Source organism: Quercus suber, unplaced genomic scaffold (assembly GCF_002906115.3).
Source record: "Quercus suber isolate HL8 unplaced genomic scaffold, Cork oak 2.0 scaffold_64, whole genome shotgun sequence".
Classification (NCBI taxonomy): domain Eukaryota; kingdom Viridiplantae; phylum Streptophyta; class Magnoliopsida; order Fagales; family Fagaceae; genus Quercus; species Quercus suber.
The window spans coordinates 187020-204776 of record NW_027069529.1 but is presented as its reverse complement, the minus strand read 5'-3'; the positions used below and the strand labels follow the sequence as shown (position 1 = coordinate 204776).

Below are 17757 nucleotides of genomic sequence, written 5' to 3'. Positions count from 1 at the left end.
AATAAATTTTTTTATTTTGACATTAAAAAATACCACGTCAGCATCTAAATTAAAAAAAAAATTATTTATTAATTTTAACTAAATAAAAAAAATTAAAAACAGAAATAAAAATAAAAAATTACTTTAATTGAGATCTAAGTGTGTTTTGAACAAGAACATCAAGAACACAAACCCAGATCTAAAAACACAAAATTAAAATCTAAAAATCACAAACCCAGAAACACAAACACAAACACAAACCCAGCAAAATCCTACTTAGATCTCACTTAATGTAATTTTTTTTTTTTTCTGTTTTTAATTTTTTAATTTAGTTAAAATTAATAATTTTTTTTTAATTTAGATGCTGACGTGGCATTTTTTAATGTCAAAATCAAAATTTTTATTATTATTTTACTAGTTCCGTCTGTCACGTAGAATTTTGCCGTTAGGACAGTGACAAAAATGACTAAAATGGAAGACGTTTTCTAAATAAAGACTAAAAGCGGTAAAAATAAAAGATAGAGACCAAAGTGAAAATCGCGTGAAAATATAAGGACGAAAATGTAGTTTTTGCCTAAATTCAATTGATATGATTCACTAAAATAGTAAAATATGATGGAGTAGTAATAATCATTAACCACGAAGTTGTACTCTTATAATATTGAATAATTAATTACTCATTCTTTAAATAATTTGATTTATATTTACCTCATTGTCATTCTTTGCTCTCTCCATTACAAGGAGAACTAGGTTCGAAATCTCTCGCTCGTTATTCTAATTATTAAAAAATAAATTAAAAAAAATTATTGATAAACATGAATGTGTAACAAGAAGGTAAGTTGAAAGAATTGACTTTTTATTTTGTTCTGCCGTTTTCGACTTCGTCGTGTTTGGCGGTTTCTCCTCGAAACAACTATAAATACATTCAACTCAAAAACATCCATTCTTTCTTGTCTCCCTTTCTCTTTCTCTCTCTCTCTCTCTCTCTCTCTCTCTCTTCCATATTTTCAGAAGAGAGAGAAAATTTTCTGAGATTCAGATCTAACAATCCTAATTAACCTGCACACCCCCACATACCCGAAATACACTCTCTATAAGAAAGAAATGGCAGCTGTGTCCCCTCTGGCCAAATACAAGCTGGTATTCTTGGGTGAACAATCCGTAGGCAAAACCAGCATCATTACTCGCTTCATGTACGATAAATTCGACGCCACCTACCAGGTCTGTCTGTGACTCATGTTCTTGAATGTTCATATATGAATATTTGTGATTTGGATTCTTAACATGAGTTTTGTCGTTTTGGAAATTCACGTGGATCGTTCATCATTCAATAACAATCTTTTCATTCTTTTACATTATTAGAACTATCATGTTTTTTTATACCTTTCTTATTGTGCAAGCAATGTGTCGCCAAGAACCAGCCTCTCAAAAAATTAGGGTAGAGCTGTCTACCAATCGCATGTTCCATTCTTCACAAAAATAATAATTTTTTTGCCATGAGTACGGTGTTTTAATTTTTGTTTGATTGATAAGTTAAAATAGAAATGGGCTTCGAAGACAATTCTTATCAATTCCCATGCATGTGAAATCATTATTAATCCTTTTACAATCTTGGATGATATTTACAATTTTTCAAGGGATTATTAGTTTATTTATTGAACCTTTTAATTTGGATTTGAAGATTTGTTCTCTTGAAGGGTTTGTAATTATACTTGTGCCTTCTTTGAAATTTTTTTATTTGGTTCACTTTTATTGTTGTTTGTTGTGTATTCAATTAAAACTGATTTTTAACTTTTTGGAAAAAATATATGTGTGTGTGTGTCTGTGTGTGTGTTTGTTTGTTTATATATAGATTGTAAATGCTTATATATCCTTTAATGGGATGAATGTATTTTTCATTTAGATGCTACCGCTAGAAAAATCAAAAGGAATTAAACATGAAGTTTTGCGTTGTTAATTTAGAACAAGGATTCAGGCAAAGATTGGAGTAAGTGTGTATGAGCTGATTACTCATAATTGTTCAAAGACATTACTGTTATACTCTGCCACCAGTTAGTGCCCATTAATTTTTTGTTAGGTTTAATGGAAGATGATTAAAGTAGGTAATTTGGTTATGGAAATTAGATTTCCACAGTATTAAACTTTTGCCTAATGCTTAGCTACATAAACTGCAGGCTACAATTGGAATTGATTTCTTGTCAAAAACAATGTACCTTGAAGATCGGACAGTTCGTTTGCAGCTTTGGTAAGATGCATCACCTTTTGTTAAACATTCTCCCAAGTTAAAAGATTTTTGCTGACAGAATAAACGTTGGTCAGGCTTAGGGCTTAGCAAGCAAAGTCTACCATGCTTTACAATGTTTGTAATGAACATTAGAGTAGACTGTCTAGTAGCTTATTTTGGTGACATACCCGATTTTTTTTTCCAATTTTTTCTATTTATGCATTTGATGTATCCGTTTAGTTTTTTTGGTATAATATGATAATATACTTCACAGGGATACTGCTGGGCAAGAAAGATTTAGGAGTCTCATTCCAAGCTACATCAGAGATTCTTCTGTTGCCGTAATTGTCTATGACGTAGCAAGTAAGTATTTAGTCTAGCTCAAGAGAAGTTTACTTGTTTCCTCAGAATTTCTTTTTGGGGGGAACACTCCTTGCAAGCTTTCTCTGTCAAATTGAGTTCATTTCAGGAAGATAAGAAGAAGCTAAAAGCTTTTCCCTTAGACTTTGCCATACAGATAAACATAGTTTTCTAATTCCTAACTAAGCTGTCATAATGCAGATAGGCAGTCATTCCTGAATATTAACAGGTGGGTTGAAGAGGTACGTACAGAACGGGGCAGTGATGTCATCATCGTACTAGTTGGGAACAAAACCGATCTTGTTGATAAAAGGTGAGGAATTAACAGATTATCTGTTCAAGTTTAATAATTTCAGTTTCTATTCATGGGAGTCAACATGACCTATGTCTTTAGTTGGTTTCTTTAGATTTGATAAACCTCATTAACAAAACATTAGACAGTACTGGTTTATCTTCTGTGAGTTGGCATGCTTTGGCATTGATCATAAAGAGCATAAGAGAATTTTGTTGTCATTTTTTTGTTGTTGCTAAGTGCAGTTTTGTTGTCATTAGTACAAAGGAATTCCTGCTTTATTATGTTAGATTTATCAGAAACATTGATCTAGTTATTACTTTTGCTACTGTTATTCTGTTTCCAAAAATTGTTCTGATTATGTTGTTTTGGTGATCAAACAGGCAAGTATCTATAGAGGAGGGAGATGCCAAGTCTCGTGAGTTTGGAATCATGTTTATAGAAACCAGTGCAAAAGCAGGCTTCAATATCAAGGTAATTTTAGGGGATAAAAGATCCTTAATTGCTTCATATCTTTTGTAACTTTAGGGTGGGGAGTGATCTATTATCTCATCTTATGTCATTGCACTCAAAGGGCATTTCTTCTAGTATATTTCTAGTGGGAAATTTTAAGTCCATGCTGACCATCCCATTTAGTTTGCAATGATCCCTTCCTCTGATACATGTCTGTTTTTGTGTAATGTTGTTTTGGTTTCTCATATATTTTGATAACTTCCATTACTTAAAATTGCAGCCTCTCTTCCGTAAGATTGCTGCTGCCTTGCCAGGGATGCAAACCCTTTCTTCCACAAAACAGGAAGACATGGTTGACATAAATCTAAAACCCACTGTCAATTCATCCCATCAAGAGCAGCGAGGAGGTTGCTGGTGCTAGAGAAATGTATCTGTTTCAGAAGATAAAGAGAGACGCTGTTCAGATATGAGAGCTGAGTGAGATCAGGCGCTTTATAGCTAGATGAAGTTGCGGCAGACTTGAGTGTTTAGTGTTCAAAGGTAGTAATGCTTTTGGTCTGACTAACAACGGTTGATATTTTGGAATCTTTATTACCATTAGCATTTGTTTTCTGCAGTACTTGTCTTGAAATTTCTCCCAAATGTTATTAGTGTGACCTGTAAACTCTCTTCAGGATTTCATTTATTACAAAAGATACTCTTTGGATATATTGTAAGACATCTTACATTTTTTTTTTCTTGGATCATCTTATTACATATAAGAAGGTATCAGTATACTTCGGGTATAACATACACATACCTTGTATTTGGGTCAATGATATATTGGAAGTGGTAAGTGGAATCGGTAGCATTAACCATATGTGAAGACTGATAATGTGACTATTAGCAAGAGGTAACTGATTAGCATATGCAATTGGCAGCATCACATAGTGGTGGCATGCTAGTTGTTGCATACTAGTTCATTGACATAATAATTGCAAGTGGGAATATTCCACATCAGATATGCATAGCACGGTGCCCTTATTGCTGAAATATGAACACTGAGATAAGCTGTGATGGTTGCATATTACAGAAAATTTAGTGGAATTGTGAATGATAGTTACTACTTATGTACAGAGGACATCCAATAACAGTTTCATATTAACATTGTGGGCAAGAGATCTTCAACAGTAGAGTTCTGAAGAGAACTACACAAAAGCAGTTTGAACAATCAGAAATGAACATAATTTTCACCACTCTGCCTAACTTTCAATGTCAGATATATCAGCACCAATGTTCCCAAACTTGACCTGAAAAAAAAACACGCATAATTGAATCAATGGTCAACAAAGGGGGGAAAAACCATAGAAAAGGCAAACTCGTCCATAATGAAATAAACCCATCTGTTCAAAGAACACCTCCTTTACCCGTTTGGTTATTATGGAATGTGTGGCTGGGTGTAGGGCTTGAAACTTGAAACTGCAGGGCCCTCTGGTGAGAATGCCAGTGATACCGGCATGTAGTCTAAAATCTTAAATGAAAAGCCGTTTTGTATGCTTTAAATCCCAAGTGTTTAGTGGAGTACAATCCTATAATTATAATTGACACCAAGCCAACAACCCATTCACATGCTTTTTCCACCTTGATCATTAATATCATACAGCAAATTATGTCTGGGTCCTCCTAATTCTAAAGCAAGCATTTCCAACAAGTTCTAAGTTGAAAATGTATCATGATAATTATTCTGGAACATTCACAGTTCATAATTATGTCAATATGAAATGATGGAGGCTCAAACCAGAGCATGGATAGAAGCATATATCATTGGAAAGCAGTACTTTCCCTACTGTCACTATCATCAATTCGTTGAGGATCTGGAGCTTACATGATTGAAAATAGGAGAACAATCTTTCTTGAATCAAATGAGTTTGACCGCTTATATCTTCTCCATCGATTATTTGCAGTATCATGGGCCCTTTCAGTCACTGATTTATCTGTTCGATCAGAAATGATAGTTGAAAAACAAATTAGGTACCTAGTCGTAAACCGGTAAGCATACAATGGTGTTAGAAAGTGTGCGATATGTTTTTTTTAATAAGTAGAAAGTGTGCAATAAGTTAATTATATGCATATTAAAAGTTTGTGATTAAAAGTAGTTAAGTGAAATTGTAGAGAAAATTATTAGATATGCATCTCATGCTGGGAAATTGACTTAATCTTCAAAGAACAAACTAAGAAAGATTCAATATTATGCAAAATATTGAATGACACCTGAGAAATAAGATGGTAAAGACACCTGATAAAAGTTTACACGCAATATTATTATGAAGAATTCCAATTTGATTAGCCATACAAAGCAAAGGGATCATGACCAATAATTCTATCTTCAAGTCTGGTCAACCATATCTCTTGTAAAAGTGGAGTTTCTAGTCTGTGTGTGTATGTCAAGACGTGGTACACTCATGCTTGTGCACTAGCACCTCACCATTTTTCTGGAAAAAAAAAATAACATGAAGTTCTCTCATGCTTTTGGCCAAGGAATCATTCGCAGTCCACCTGGATATAAGAAGTTTTGAATGTCTTCAGAACCTAGAAGCAGCCAAATGGAAACTTTCCCTGGGAATATGCTCTTCTTTTCAAAAAAAGGTTCTCACTATTCGATGCCTTACAAAATATGTTCATTTGTCAAGCCATCAGGAAATTGATGTATGAAACATCTTTCAAACCTAAGCTGCTCAGCAAAGCTTGCTTTTTGACAGTATATCATATTCATTTAAACATGTATGGATTTGACAAAGAACAACACCAGAATTTATGAGACAAGGGATGCAAATAAATCACAAAGAAAAGTCACAGCTTGCCTTTTGACAGTATATCATATTCATTTAAACATGTATGGATTTGAGTCATTTGACAAAGAACAATACCAGAATTTATGAGACAAGGGATGCAAACAAATCACAAAGAAAAGAGCAATAAATCAATGGTAACATAAATGCTTATATACCTCTTGAAGTGCCAACATTCATGAAAAGCTGCATTAGTTTTCCACCTATTATATGGCTTGCTTGTCTCCACAACACCCTCTGCAAATGCTTTAAGCCATTAAGTAGAAACTTTAGAAACAGAAGAAAACAATTGAATCAAAAATGATTCCACAGAATCCAGACCATATAATAAGTAGATTGTAATTTCTTTAAATATACTATTTTAGATAATTTAAAGGCTATCTATATAATAGGAACTTGAACAATAAAACTTACAGTTAGTGCACCTTCACTTTTCAAACTTTCAACAGCTTCATCATTGGATTCAGGTGTTTTTGAATATTCCTTTTCAATATTTAAATCGACAATGCATGGGGAAATAGGATCAGCACTTTTCACTGGCAAATCAATGCAATTTTGGCAATTCAATTGTGCATCCAAGCACATCTGATTTTTAGATAGATTAGCAACTTCCAAGAAGCTTAGAAATGCCAACTCTGAAGCACATTGTGGACTCTTCCCTTCACCAGACAGCACTGAAATGCTGTAGACATCTTGGCCCTGCAAATATAGACATTATATTTTAGCCCAATTTCCAATTTCCAAATTCTGATTTTGCATTAAATTAACCATTGAGTTGAATGATCAAAATCACAGGGACTTGGTGTCTACAAACTCCTGGACTAGAAAGAAAACAAAATGATGTCTATTGGAATCCAGAGTGATAACAACCAAAAATATAACCTACAATCAAGAAACATGACTCTAGCAATGCCAGTCACAGCATCCTTCAAGAATTCTGTAAAATCTAGCAATGCCAGTCACGGCATACTTCAAGAATTCTGTAAAATAAACCCGCTTGGTCTATCATCCTTCAAGAATTTTAAAATTCAACAAAAAGGCCTTGTCAACATTGATAATTATCCTTGTTTCCTTTTATCATGTTTTCTGATTGATTAAAATGACAGTAATATTCATGTTCCTACAAGCATAATCCAAATTTAGTGAGTACCAAACTAACACATGTCCAACAACTTTGATGACGGCAAGATCCTCTTAATAATAATCATAACTATCATTTACTGCCCTTTAACCAAATACTTCAGGTTGGAAACAGAACTATTGATGAAAGATGAATGCAGCACTTATTCATGTCACAACAAATCAGGACTAATAGTGACCGTACAAGATGCATTCCAAAATGTGTTTGTGTAATATCGTGGATGGAGCCAGGACTTGGAGTTAAGGGTGGTGGTTTTTTTGCTACTGGCTGTGTGTGGCGGATCCGGGCTCTGGCTCTTCTGCTGCCTAGCCGTTTTTTTTTTTTTTTTTTTTTTTGGGGGGGGGGGGGGTGGGGGGGCTTTAAAAGGAGGAAAATGGTAGAATTACAAATTTTTACAAATTGCTAATGTGGTGAGTGGTTATTGATAAGTAAAAAAGTGGTGTATGTGGTGGGCCAAATGCTAACCAATAAAATTTGCTATCTCAACAATTTGTAAAAATGTTGTAGAAAAGTTTGTGGCTATAACATTACACTAAGAATCAATGATAATGTTAAGGGGGCAAAGTGTAATTTATATAACAAAATTGCCCCCCCCCCCCCCGAGTCAAACTCTAGCTCTGTCCATGCATGTGGGTATCAATGAATAGTGCATTTAGTTTTAAGCACTAAAATTCCCAGAAAAATCAACAGAAACTCATTATTACTTTCTTTTTCTTTTTCTTTTTTGAAAAAAAGAAAAAGAAAGAGTAATCTACAACAGTTAAAAAGAGGAACTTACATGTGAATTGTGCACTGGGCAACTTAGTCTTGCTGGAAATGAAGCCCCCTCAAGCAGAATTGGCAAAATATCTGAAATCAATTTCAAAAGAACCATTCAAGATGCATGCTTAAATAATAAAGTTTGTAATCAAGAAACTGATTTTACCTATAGAACAGTGCTGGTTGACCTCATCAAAACTTTGATTTAGTAGCTTGAAACATGAACAGCTGACAGGTAAGCTGCAAATACCATCCTGGATGCCCCGGTTGTTTTGTCCCCCCTGAAAGCAATGTGCGTGTCAAATTCATACATGAAACATTCTATAATTAGGGTGCGGGGCATTACAATATGGTTTTACATGACTCATATACGATACCCCAATTATTAAAAGCCATTTGCTACCATCACAACTAGAAAGTTAGAATATGTTTTGGCATGGACAGGCAAAGCAGGACATTTGAGTACCCAAAGCAAGTACTATATAATAGGAAATTCCTCTACATTTGTTACAGTACAAATGAATAAGTCTTCATAAAGCCAGAAAATAGCAAAGGATCGGATAAGAGCAGAGGAAACAGGGCCTCCTCCTCCTTTTTAAAGGAGAGGGGAAAGGATTTGAGGGAATTTGGGGGAATTTGAAGGGTGAGGATTTACATTTTCAAAGTACAGAGTTTAATAGAAGAAGAGTATATTTGTCCATTTCTTTATACATTATCATTTCTTTCCTTTCCCTCCTACAACCAGACAATAGGAATTATATCTAATTCTCCTTCCTCGATATTAATTTTAGAACATCCAAAATAAGAAGATAGGATATCTAGGGGCTGTTTGGATTTTGGTGTTTCCATCACTCACCACTCTGTTTCCATCGCTCATCACTCAAAACTTCCAAAAAAAGTGCAAATTATCGCAGCGAATGTGAGGGTTTTGATTCAAAATTGTCATCGTTGCACCAAATGAAGTGAAGATAACAGTCTATTGAATCAGCAAGAAACTGCTTATCATCTTAGCTACATGAGAGTGAATCACATTTAACTCAGTACTAATGATTTTATCAAAACTCCTTTTTTCTTTTTCTTTATTTCCTAAAGCATAAAGGAAACACAACTAACTACTAAACAGTAAACATCTCACTCAACAAGCTAAGAATTTAGTTCAAATACAAAGGAGCACAAGCCTTTGGCACAAAATTACAAAGTTCCAAAAATGCAGATTTCAAGTTCCAAGGAATAAAATTACAAGTCGAAAAAAGTTGATTAGAGCCTAATTAGACTAGGTGGACCAGCTCAATTCTGAATTTCAAGAAACAGTCACAAAATTCAGTTTTTTATTTTTTATTTTTTTTATAATATATAAATGAAGAATAATAATGTCAGATAATTAGGTCTACCCCATCAGTTTCTTCAACACTTCCATAATGCTACGAGCAACTAAAAAAATTCTAAATTTATTAACTTTTATGTTGCTTTTTCTTTAAAAATAGAGTCAAATAAGTGAAAAAAATCGAAAATTTAGTTCAATTTCTTGGCTTCTAACCAGTTAATTTGAAAATTGAAGCACAATTAGAAAGCAAACGGGAAATGCAGCTGGAATAGCTTGAAATCGTCACTGATAAGCGCTAAAGCAGCTGGAATTTTGAAGAGAGATTCGAAAACTTTACCTCATTGGCCGAATCTGCAGCCATTGGCATTGTGAGCAATCAGAGTCTGTGAAATTTTAGCTAAGGTGCGAAGTGTATGAGAGAGAGAGAGAGAGAGACGCTCTCAGGTCTACTGGTCTCTGTGGATGTGAACGTTACGTGGGCAGAGAGAGCTTTTTACTTTTTCTCTGTTTTGATCAGTATAAAAATTTATATTCTGTCGAGTAAGCGGCGCGATTTGTCTGAAAAAGCAACTGACTGCTACGACTACGACGTCGTCGACTTGACAATTTGTTATTGCTATCTACCACTCTCGCTGTACATGAGAATGTATTTTGTATGACCAAATTGGCCTTAAGTTTCCTAGACAATGACCGTTCTAATTTTTTGACGTTTAAAAATTCTTATCCGTTTTTCAATTTCCACCGCTTCTATTTAGGGTCCGTTTGGGTTATTTTGTTGATATGTAAATTTTTGTTGAAAGTACTGTAAATTAATTGAAATAATACAGTAAAACTTATAAATAGTACCAAAAAGTGTAGTAAGACTTATAAATAATAACAAAAATAAGTTAGCAAAAATAACATTTACCAAACAGATACTTATTGTCCTCCAAACTTTGGTACTTTTAATTTACTTTCTAAATATTGTAAGGTTATTTATTTGATCAATGATTCGCATACAAAATTTATTGTCTTAGATAAAGATCAAATAATAGAAGAAGAATTTATTGTCTTTAGACCAGGCAGCATAACTAACTTTCCTCCCAAAGTTTGGAAACAAATTGGTCAAATAACTACTAGATTTACAACCATTTTAATCTTGCTTGGATATGTTTAAACTTTAAACTAGTGACCTCCATTTAATGAGGCATGTTTCTCAACTAATTGTACTACTCCTTAGAGCATTCGCATCAGCTCATGTAAAATTTGTATTTATTTTACACGTAAAAACTTACTTTTTTTATTTTACACATTCACTTTTACAATACACCCACATCAGTTCATCTATTTTATCTCCTCTTTTATTTAAATAATCAATTTTTTCAATTATTTTATTATTTCTCAACTAAACGGTATCCAAACAAACCCTTAGAATCCAATGCAATTAATTTCTTACTGTATGGGCATGCAAGATCAACTTTGACATACAGTTATGATCCAACTAGAGGATTAATGAAGTGAGAACTTTAAAGGTAACAAAGGAAACACAACGATAGAAGAATAACACTTCCTCGAGTCTGGTCGAGGATGTAATATGCATAAAAAAGGTTTAAGTCTTTAATACAAAGTCCTATTCTTTAGTTTTTGTCCTTTTCTCTTAGGATTTTCCTTTCCTTTATATAGGTCTTAGATTTGCATCATAGCCCTCCACTTGCACAGCCAAGGTCTTTCCTTTGGATGCTTGTCCTGTTAGAGTTGTGCTAAAGGTGGTAAACTGTGTTGTAAGCTATGAGTCCATTGTTCAGGGATCACTTCTTTATTAATGTGGTCATCTAAGTTGGTATAGTGCATTAAATGCGGAGGTAATGGTTACTTTATCCAAATATTTCCTTTCTTCCTTGCTTTCTTGTCTCTTCCTCCTCCATCGGTTTCTTATCCTATTGTACCGTTGGCTTGCTTGAGAATCCTCAATGGATTCTTGCTCATCGGGCTTCTCAGAAGGTCGGCCTCTTTATCTTTTTTCCTCGGACTCGGACCCTTGGGTTGGGTCAAGATCTAATGTGTGTTGTGGCCCCTTTTTTCCTTCTCGAGTTGGGCCCATAGTTCCTACTCCATACTCAGTTCCTCCCCTCCCATAATTTCATTTATACAAAATTTGACATGAATTTTATGGCCGAATATTGGGTGTTCTGTTTTTGGATACTTTATCCATTCACCATTATGAGCATCATTTTTCAGAATTTCAAACCAGAATTTGTGAAAATATTTATTTCCATGAGGGAAAATATATTTGTAAAACTCTGATTCAAAATGAAGATATAGGTAATACTCATTGAATAAATACCACATGTAGAGGTAATGTGCAACATTCCAGTTGTTTATCCAAAAGGCAAAAGGAGTTTTCCATGGTTGGTCTATATCAGGGAAAATAGCAAGGAAATGGCACTGGTGCTTTTAAGATAATCATGGAGGACTCTAATGATTCTTTTGGTTCTGGCTTCAAGGGTCAAAGTTTTTATTTGGTATTTTATTTTTGCAAAAAGGATTTCTACCATTTTAAGGATATCATTAGGATCTGGATAGGAAGGGCCTGAAGAGGAGGATGGATCAGTAATAATGTATACACACAAGGGTGGAGGAATAATGGTAGAAGATTTTGATAGGGAGAAATTGGCGAAATAGGAGAGGTTGAAGGTATAGACAAGTCTTTATATAATGATTGGCAAAGGACTTGGTTTTGAGTTACAGCATTTTTTGCTTGCCAGTTGGGAAACAGTTCTTTCCAAAAGAAACTATTATGGCAAGTGCATCCTCAGAAATCACTGATACTACCAGTCCTGCCTTTGACCTTTCTCTACATAAATCTACTTCAAATAGGTTAGATTACTTGTATGAAATATCTCATGTACCTGAAGATAGTAAAATTCCTATCACTGATTTTCCTATTGTAAACCCTTATACCGTGTTTGATAAGCCCCAGACTTCTTTCAAACAATCTATAAAAAAGTTTTTGGGTCCTTCTCGTCCTTCTACTATAAAGGAATATGCCCAATCTTCTAAGTTTGACCAATTTAATATTCCAGAGAGTGAAACAAAAAATTTCATCACTCTTGCCCTTCCTAGAGAATTTGTGATTCCATGGCAAAAACAAGGGTACACACATCTTCATTTTGGTGCAGTCAGGCTGGCACTAACCTTCCACAGAAGAAAATGACTTCCTATAGCTTCTAGAATTTCACTTCTTGATTCTAGATTCTTGGAATATCAGTATGCAGTTATAGGAATAGTTCAGACCACCTTAAATGCGGGAACAGTTTTTATGACCCTTTTTCCTAACTTCAACACGTCCCTTAGAGATCCTTATCTGTGTGATGCTCTTAAAGTACAGGTTCAGATTACGGGAGCTTCTCAGGTACAAGACACATTTGCAGCCACACTCCATTACTGGCTTGCCTATAGACTCCAAAATCATGCTTTTGATATAGCAGTACCAGATTGGCTCAATCCAATGATGCTCTACTGATTCAAGTTGATCCAGGGATGACGCCTATGTGTACATTTGTTCCAAGACAGCTTAATAGGGAACAAATGACCTCTATCTTCCCAGAGTCGTGGATTACAAAATATGAGATGCTTCATTAGGCAACTAAGCCAATCTAGTCAAATGAGCATTTCTTTATTAGAAAAGCAAATGGTGAAGTAGAGACCAGATTCTTAACAGCCCTTCCAGAAAAGAAAGATGTAACAGTTTTCACTCAAATTGCAATGCTCCAACCAGTTTCATATGTTGATGAAGATGGTATTAAAATTAAAGCATTTCGTGAAGATGGAAAGCCTTATTATGAAGAAAGATCACCTTCTGGTCACATATGGTAGGATGTTTGCAATTGTACTGATTGCTAAGAAGACGAAGTTCTTGAGGAGGACTATTCACAAAGAAAGAAAAAATCTTCCTAGCAAAAATTCAAAGAAAGATATGAAGCAGAAGACCCATAAATTGACCTCCTTGGAGAACCCTGTGGAAAGTTTGACTATTATATTCTCTATCCTAGAACCAAAAAGCAAACTTTTCCCTATCCCTCTCCATGCAAAGAAAATCACGACCAAAACCAGAAACCTCCATTAATTCCATACTACCAGAAAGTCCTTCCCCAATTATCAAAATGTCAACCCCTTTTTGTTGGCCAAACCCATAACAAAAACCCTTACCATGTTACATGTTTGACCAAGTTTCAACTTCCTATTCACAGAATTTTCCTCTATTAGAAAGCTTTGATCATCCTCAAACCAACACCAAACATGTCTGAAAGATCAAAAATCATGTTGGCGTTAATCCAGATAGGACCAAGAAACAGGTTTCCTCGGCAGAAGCAGCTTTAAACTAGCAAACAGAAAATGTTGTAGCTCAAAACCAAGTCCTTTCAAAAATTCTGGATAATCAACAAAAGATGGCTAAGGCAGTTACTCATACTTTTTCATCCTCAAATTCCCCTATTGAGGACTTGAAAAAGAAAATCAAGGCAGTTAAACAAGAATTGGTAACTATTACTTCTACAGTTAAAGATTTGTCTATCTTTTTCCCTCTTATTGTACAAAAAGAAAAAGAAAGAAAATAGTTGTTACTACAACTTCAATCCATGGAAGGATCACAGAAAGAAGCCATTCAGACTCCTCCTATACATGTTCATATGCCTTTTCAACCTCGCCAATCATTATATAAAGACTTGTCTATACTTTCGACCTCTTCATTTTCCCCAATTTCTCCCTATCAAAATCTTCAACCATTAGCCATAACGCACTCTTACCATAATCCTTTTAAACCAAGTGGAATTCTTACTGCTGTAACATATTCAATTTCACCTCAACCACAGCCTATACTAAATCACAAAATGAACCTTCTCCTATCAAGAAAGATAAAGAACCATTATACCAACCCCCTGACCCAACTGTAGGTGCTTCTTTAAGACCCCCAGATATGAATATGTTGATTGTAGACCTTGACCTCCCAAACTTGATTTCATCATTTCTCAAGACCCTTACCCCTGATGATTCAAGAGAACCTTTTGTGCTCCCTATAATTGAAGATTCCGATTTGGATTTGTTTGATCTTGGTCTAAGGAAGTGTTTATGACAGATACAGAACCAAAGGTGGAAGAAAAAGATGATGTTCTTCGTCCTAAACAGCCTCCACCTCCACCACCACCAATATTTTCTCCACCACCTTCTATACCAGAATACCAAACAAGGTTGACTTGCTCATCAACTACTGACTCCAAACATCTGTTTACTCTCGACAATGTTCCTCCCTGCAGATGGCATGAGGAGTTTTTTAATAGGTACTCGTGGTGCATAGCTAAACTTCAAGCTCCAAATGCCACTGTCTCCCAGATTATTGTCAAATTTGTTGCAAGGATTGCAGGAAGATTAAGAGAATCGTGGATTAATTTAGGAGAATACAGGCAAAGACAAGCAGCTCAATGCAATGCACTAGAAGACTTTTTCATGATTTTCCATAATGAATTCCTTGGCTCCACGACTCATTACACGGAAGTAGCACGAGAAGAATTTCTACAAATGAAATTTTGTTCATTTGAAAGAAAAGATTTAGAGAAACATTTTGACAGAATGTCAAGGAGATACTACTCTTTTAATGGTATGAATGATGTTAATTCAAAGCACATTTTCTTAATTCCCAGCACATTTTCTTAATTCCCTTCCAGAACCATTAGGAGATGAAACCCTTTGCATGATGAATCTCCAAAAAATAACACTGTAGCAAGCTTCCTTAGGAGAAATTTATCAGCATGTGCTTATTGCCTTGGAAAAACTTTGCAACCAGAGGGACCCAGAAGTTGACCTCCTTGGAGAACCCTCTGAAAATATTGACTATTATATTCTCTATTCTAGAACCAACACATTCTCACATGGACCCAAGTTCCTCATTTACTCACAGTTGATCTCTTTGACTTTTAGGATAGAGAATTGTTGCTGCTGCTTCGGTGTTAAACAAGGCTATTACTGAAATAGGTCTGGCATAAGTATCAAGGAGAATATTTACTACCAGTCCTGCCTTTGACCTTTCTCTACGTAAATCTACTTCAAATATGTTAGATTACTTGTATGAAATATCTTATGTACCTGAAGATACTAAGATCCCTATCATTGATTTTCTTATTGTAAACCTTTATATTGTGTTTGATATTTCCACAAAGGATTTGAATTTTTAAGAAGGAATTCAGAGTGGTTGTTTGCACAACATTTATTAATAATCTGGAATCTCAAAGAGTCAAAGGGATCAACTATGAATAAATGAGGAACTTCGGTCCATATGAGAAGGTGTTGTTTATGCAAAAGTCCTTTTGAAGACCATCTAAGGTAAGGTATTTGATGAAGGAGGTCAAATCCTATAAGAGGGTCTCTGCTTGTAAAAGGGGATCCAAGGACTTGATGTTTAATGGTAAGGGTTGGGAAAATTCTAATGAGAATAGGCTTGCTTTTCAGGGTGATCAGAAATATTTCTCCATTTGCTGCTCTGAACATTTGATAATGGGGTAACCAAAATTCTCTAGGTAATATTTTAGGATGGAGAATTGTTGCTACTGCTTCAATATCAAACAAGGCTATTACTAGAATAGGTCTGGCATAAGTATCAAGGAGAATATTTACTTGGGCTATTGGTGTGGGACTGGTTAGGGGGGCTATGATGGGCTGGGATGTATAAATAGTTTGGATTTCTGGATCTGAGTCTTCATCATTGTCTAGATCTGAATCTTCCTCAGAAGTAGAATAGGCCATAACTGCCAAGGCTTGAGGGGAATAATCATCATCTAGTGAAAAGAGTGATTCTACATCTGAAAAAGGAGTATCATCTGCATGGATTTGTGCTTACTCCAGGAGTTTTGTTGCCTTCTCCTTTTTTGGACAATTTTTTGCAAAGTGGCCTAGTCTTTTGCATATAAAACAGACTTTTAAAGTTTTTCCTTTGAACTGCTTTCTTCTAAGGAACTTCCATTTTTTCCTTCTGAAAGATTTGTTCTTTTGGGATGCATAATGCTTTTTCTTCCAGGAATATTTCTTGAAATGAGCTTATCTTTTTGTTGGATAGGTACAATTCTTGTCATAGCACTTAAACTATAAACCTTTTCTTTTATAGTTATCCTTGAGTTAGCTATGAATTTTGTCAATTTTTGAAAGAAATTTCCTCTGATTGCAACGTTTTTCCAGGCAATAAACACATGCTAATAAATTTCTTTGAAGGAAGCTTGCTGCAGTGTTATTTTTTGGAGATTCATCATGCGGAGAGTTTCCTCTCCCAATGGTTCTGGAAGGGAATTGAAAAAAGTGTGCTTGGAATTAACATCATTCATACCATTAAAAAAGTAGTATCTCCTTGACATTTTGTCAAAATGTTTCTCTAAATCTTTTCTTTCAAATGAACAGCATTTCATTTGTAGAAATTCTTCTTGTGCTACTTCCGTGTAATGAGTCGTGGAGCCAAGGAATTCGTTATGGACAACCGTGAAAAAGTCTTCTAGTGTATTGCATTGATTTCGTTGTCTTTGCCTGTATTCTCCTAAATTAATCTACCATTTTCTTAATCTTCCTGTAATCCTTGCAACAAATTTGGCAATAATCTGGGAGACAGTGGCATTTGGAGCTTGAAGTTCAGCTATGCACCACGAGTACATATTAAAAAACTCCTCATGCCATCTGGAGGAAGGAACATTGTCGAGAGTAAACAAATGTTTGGAGTCAGTAGTTGATAAGTAAGTCAACCTTTTTTGGTATTCTGGGATAAAAGGTGGTGGAGGAAATATTGGTAGTGGTGGAGGCGAAGGCTGTTTAGGATGAAGAACATCATCTTCTTCTTCCACCTTTGGTTCTATATTTGTCATAAACATTTCCTCTAGACCAAGATCGGACAAATCCAAATCGGAATCTTCAATTATAGAGAGCACAAAAGGTTCTCTTGAATCATCAAGGGTAAGGGCCTTGAGAAATGATGAAATTGGGTTTGGGGGATCAGGGTCTATAGTATTTGCAAAGGGGGAAGCTTTTTGGCTAATTTATATATATATATATATATAATATTCATGTCAAATTTTGTATAAATGAAATTATGGGAGTATATACACACACGAGAGCTCTCAATAATTTAATTTTAACTTATACTTTAACATATTTAAACTTCAATGGGAGCTCTCAATATTTAGTTTGAAAATATTTACCAAAATTTCAAAAATATTAGAATTTATAAAATAAAAAAATATCAATCTAATATATATTCCATTTTTTTTTTTCAATAATTGAAGGTTGATAGATTCTCCTCTATGGTCAATATAGGAATTAGGCCATACCATTAAATTATAAGGTTTTTGAAATTGTTAACCTTTTCTGTATATAAAAGTTTAAAAAAAT

The 17757-nt window shown here is 34.7% G+C and overlaps 2 protein-coding genes across 3 annotated transcripts; one reads left to right on the top strand and one right to left on the bottom strand.

Moving 5' to 3' along the window:
* The first annotated feature begins 907 nt into the window (after positions 1-907).
* On the top strand, positions 908-4045 carry LOC112002300 (ras-related protein RABH1e). The gene is made up of 6 exons (XM_024034457.2): positions 908-1200; positions 2154-2224; positions 2478-2566; positions 2765-2876; positions 3239-3329; positions 3589-4045. The coding sequence occupies exons 1-6, from the start codon at positions 1084-1086 to the stop codon at positions 3727-3729; spliced, it is 621 nt and encodes a 206-aa protein (XP_023890225.1). The 5' UTR covers positions 908-1083; the 3' UTR covers positions 3730-4045.
* Positions 4046-4282: 237 nt separating this feature from the next.
* On the bottom strand, positions 4283-9948 carry LOC112002299 (uncharacterized). Of its 2 annotated transcripts, none has more exons than XM_024034456.2 (7): positions 9698-9948; positions 8203-8317; positions 8056-8126; positions 6551-6835; positions 6295-6373; positions 5173-5281; positions 4283-4597 (listed from the first exon to the last, which is right to left on the bottom strand). In XM_024034456.2, the coding sequence occupies exons 1-7, from the start codon at positions 9725-9727 to the stop codon at positions 4519-4521; spliced, it is 768 nt and encodes a 255-aa protein (XP_023890224.2). In that variant the 5' UTR covers positions 9728-9948; the 3' UTR covers positions 4283-4518. The 2 variants fall into 2 exon arrangements, with proteins under 2 accessions (XP_023890224.2, XP_023890223.2); XM_024034455.2 differs by having other exon boundaries at positions 6295-6382; positions 9698-9943.
* Between the last annotated feature and the right edge of the window lie 7809 nt (positions 9949-17757).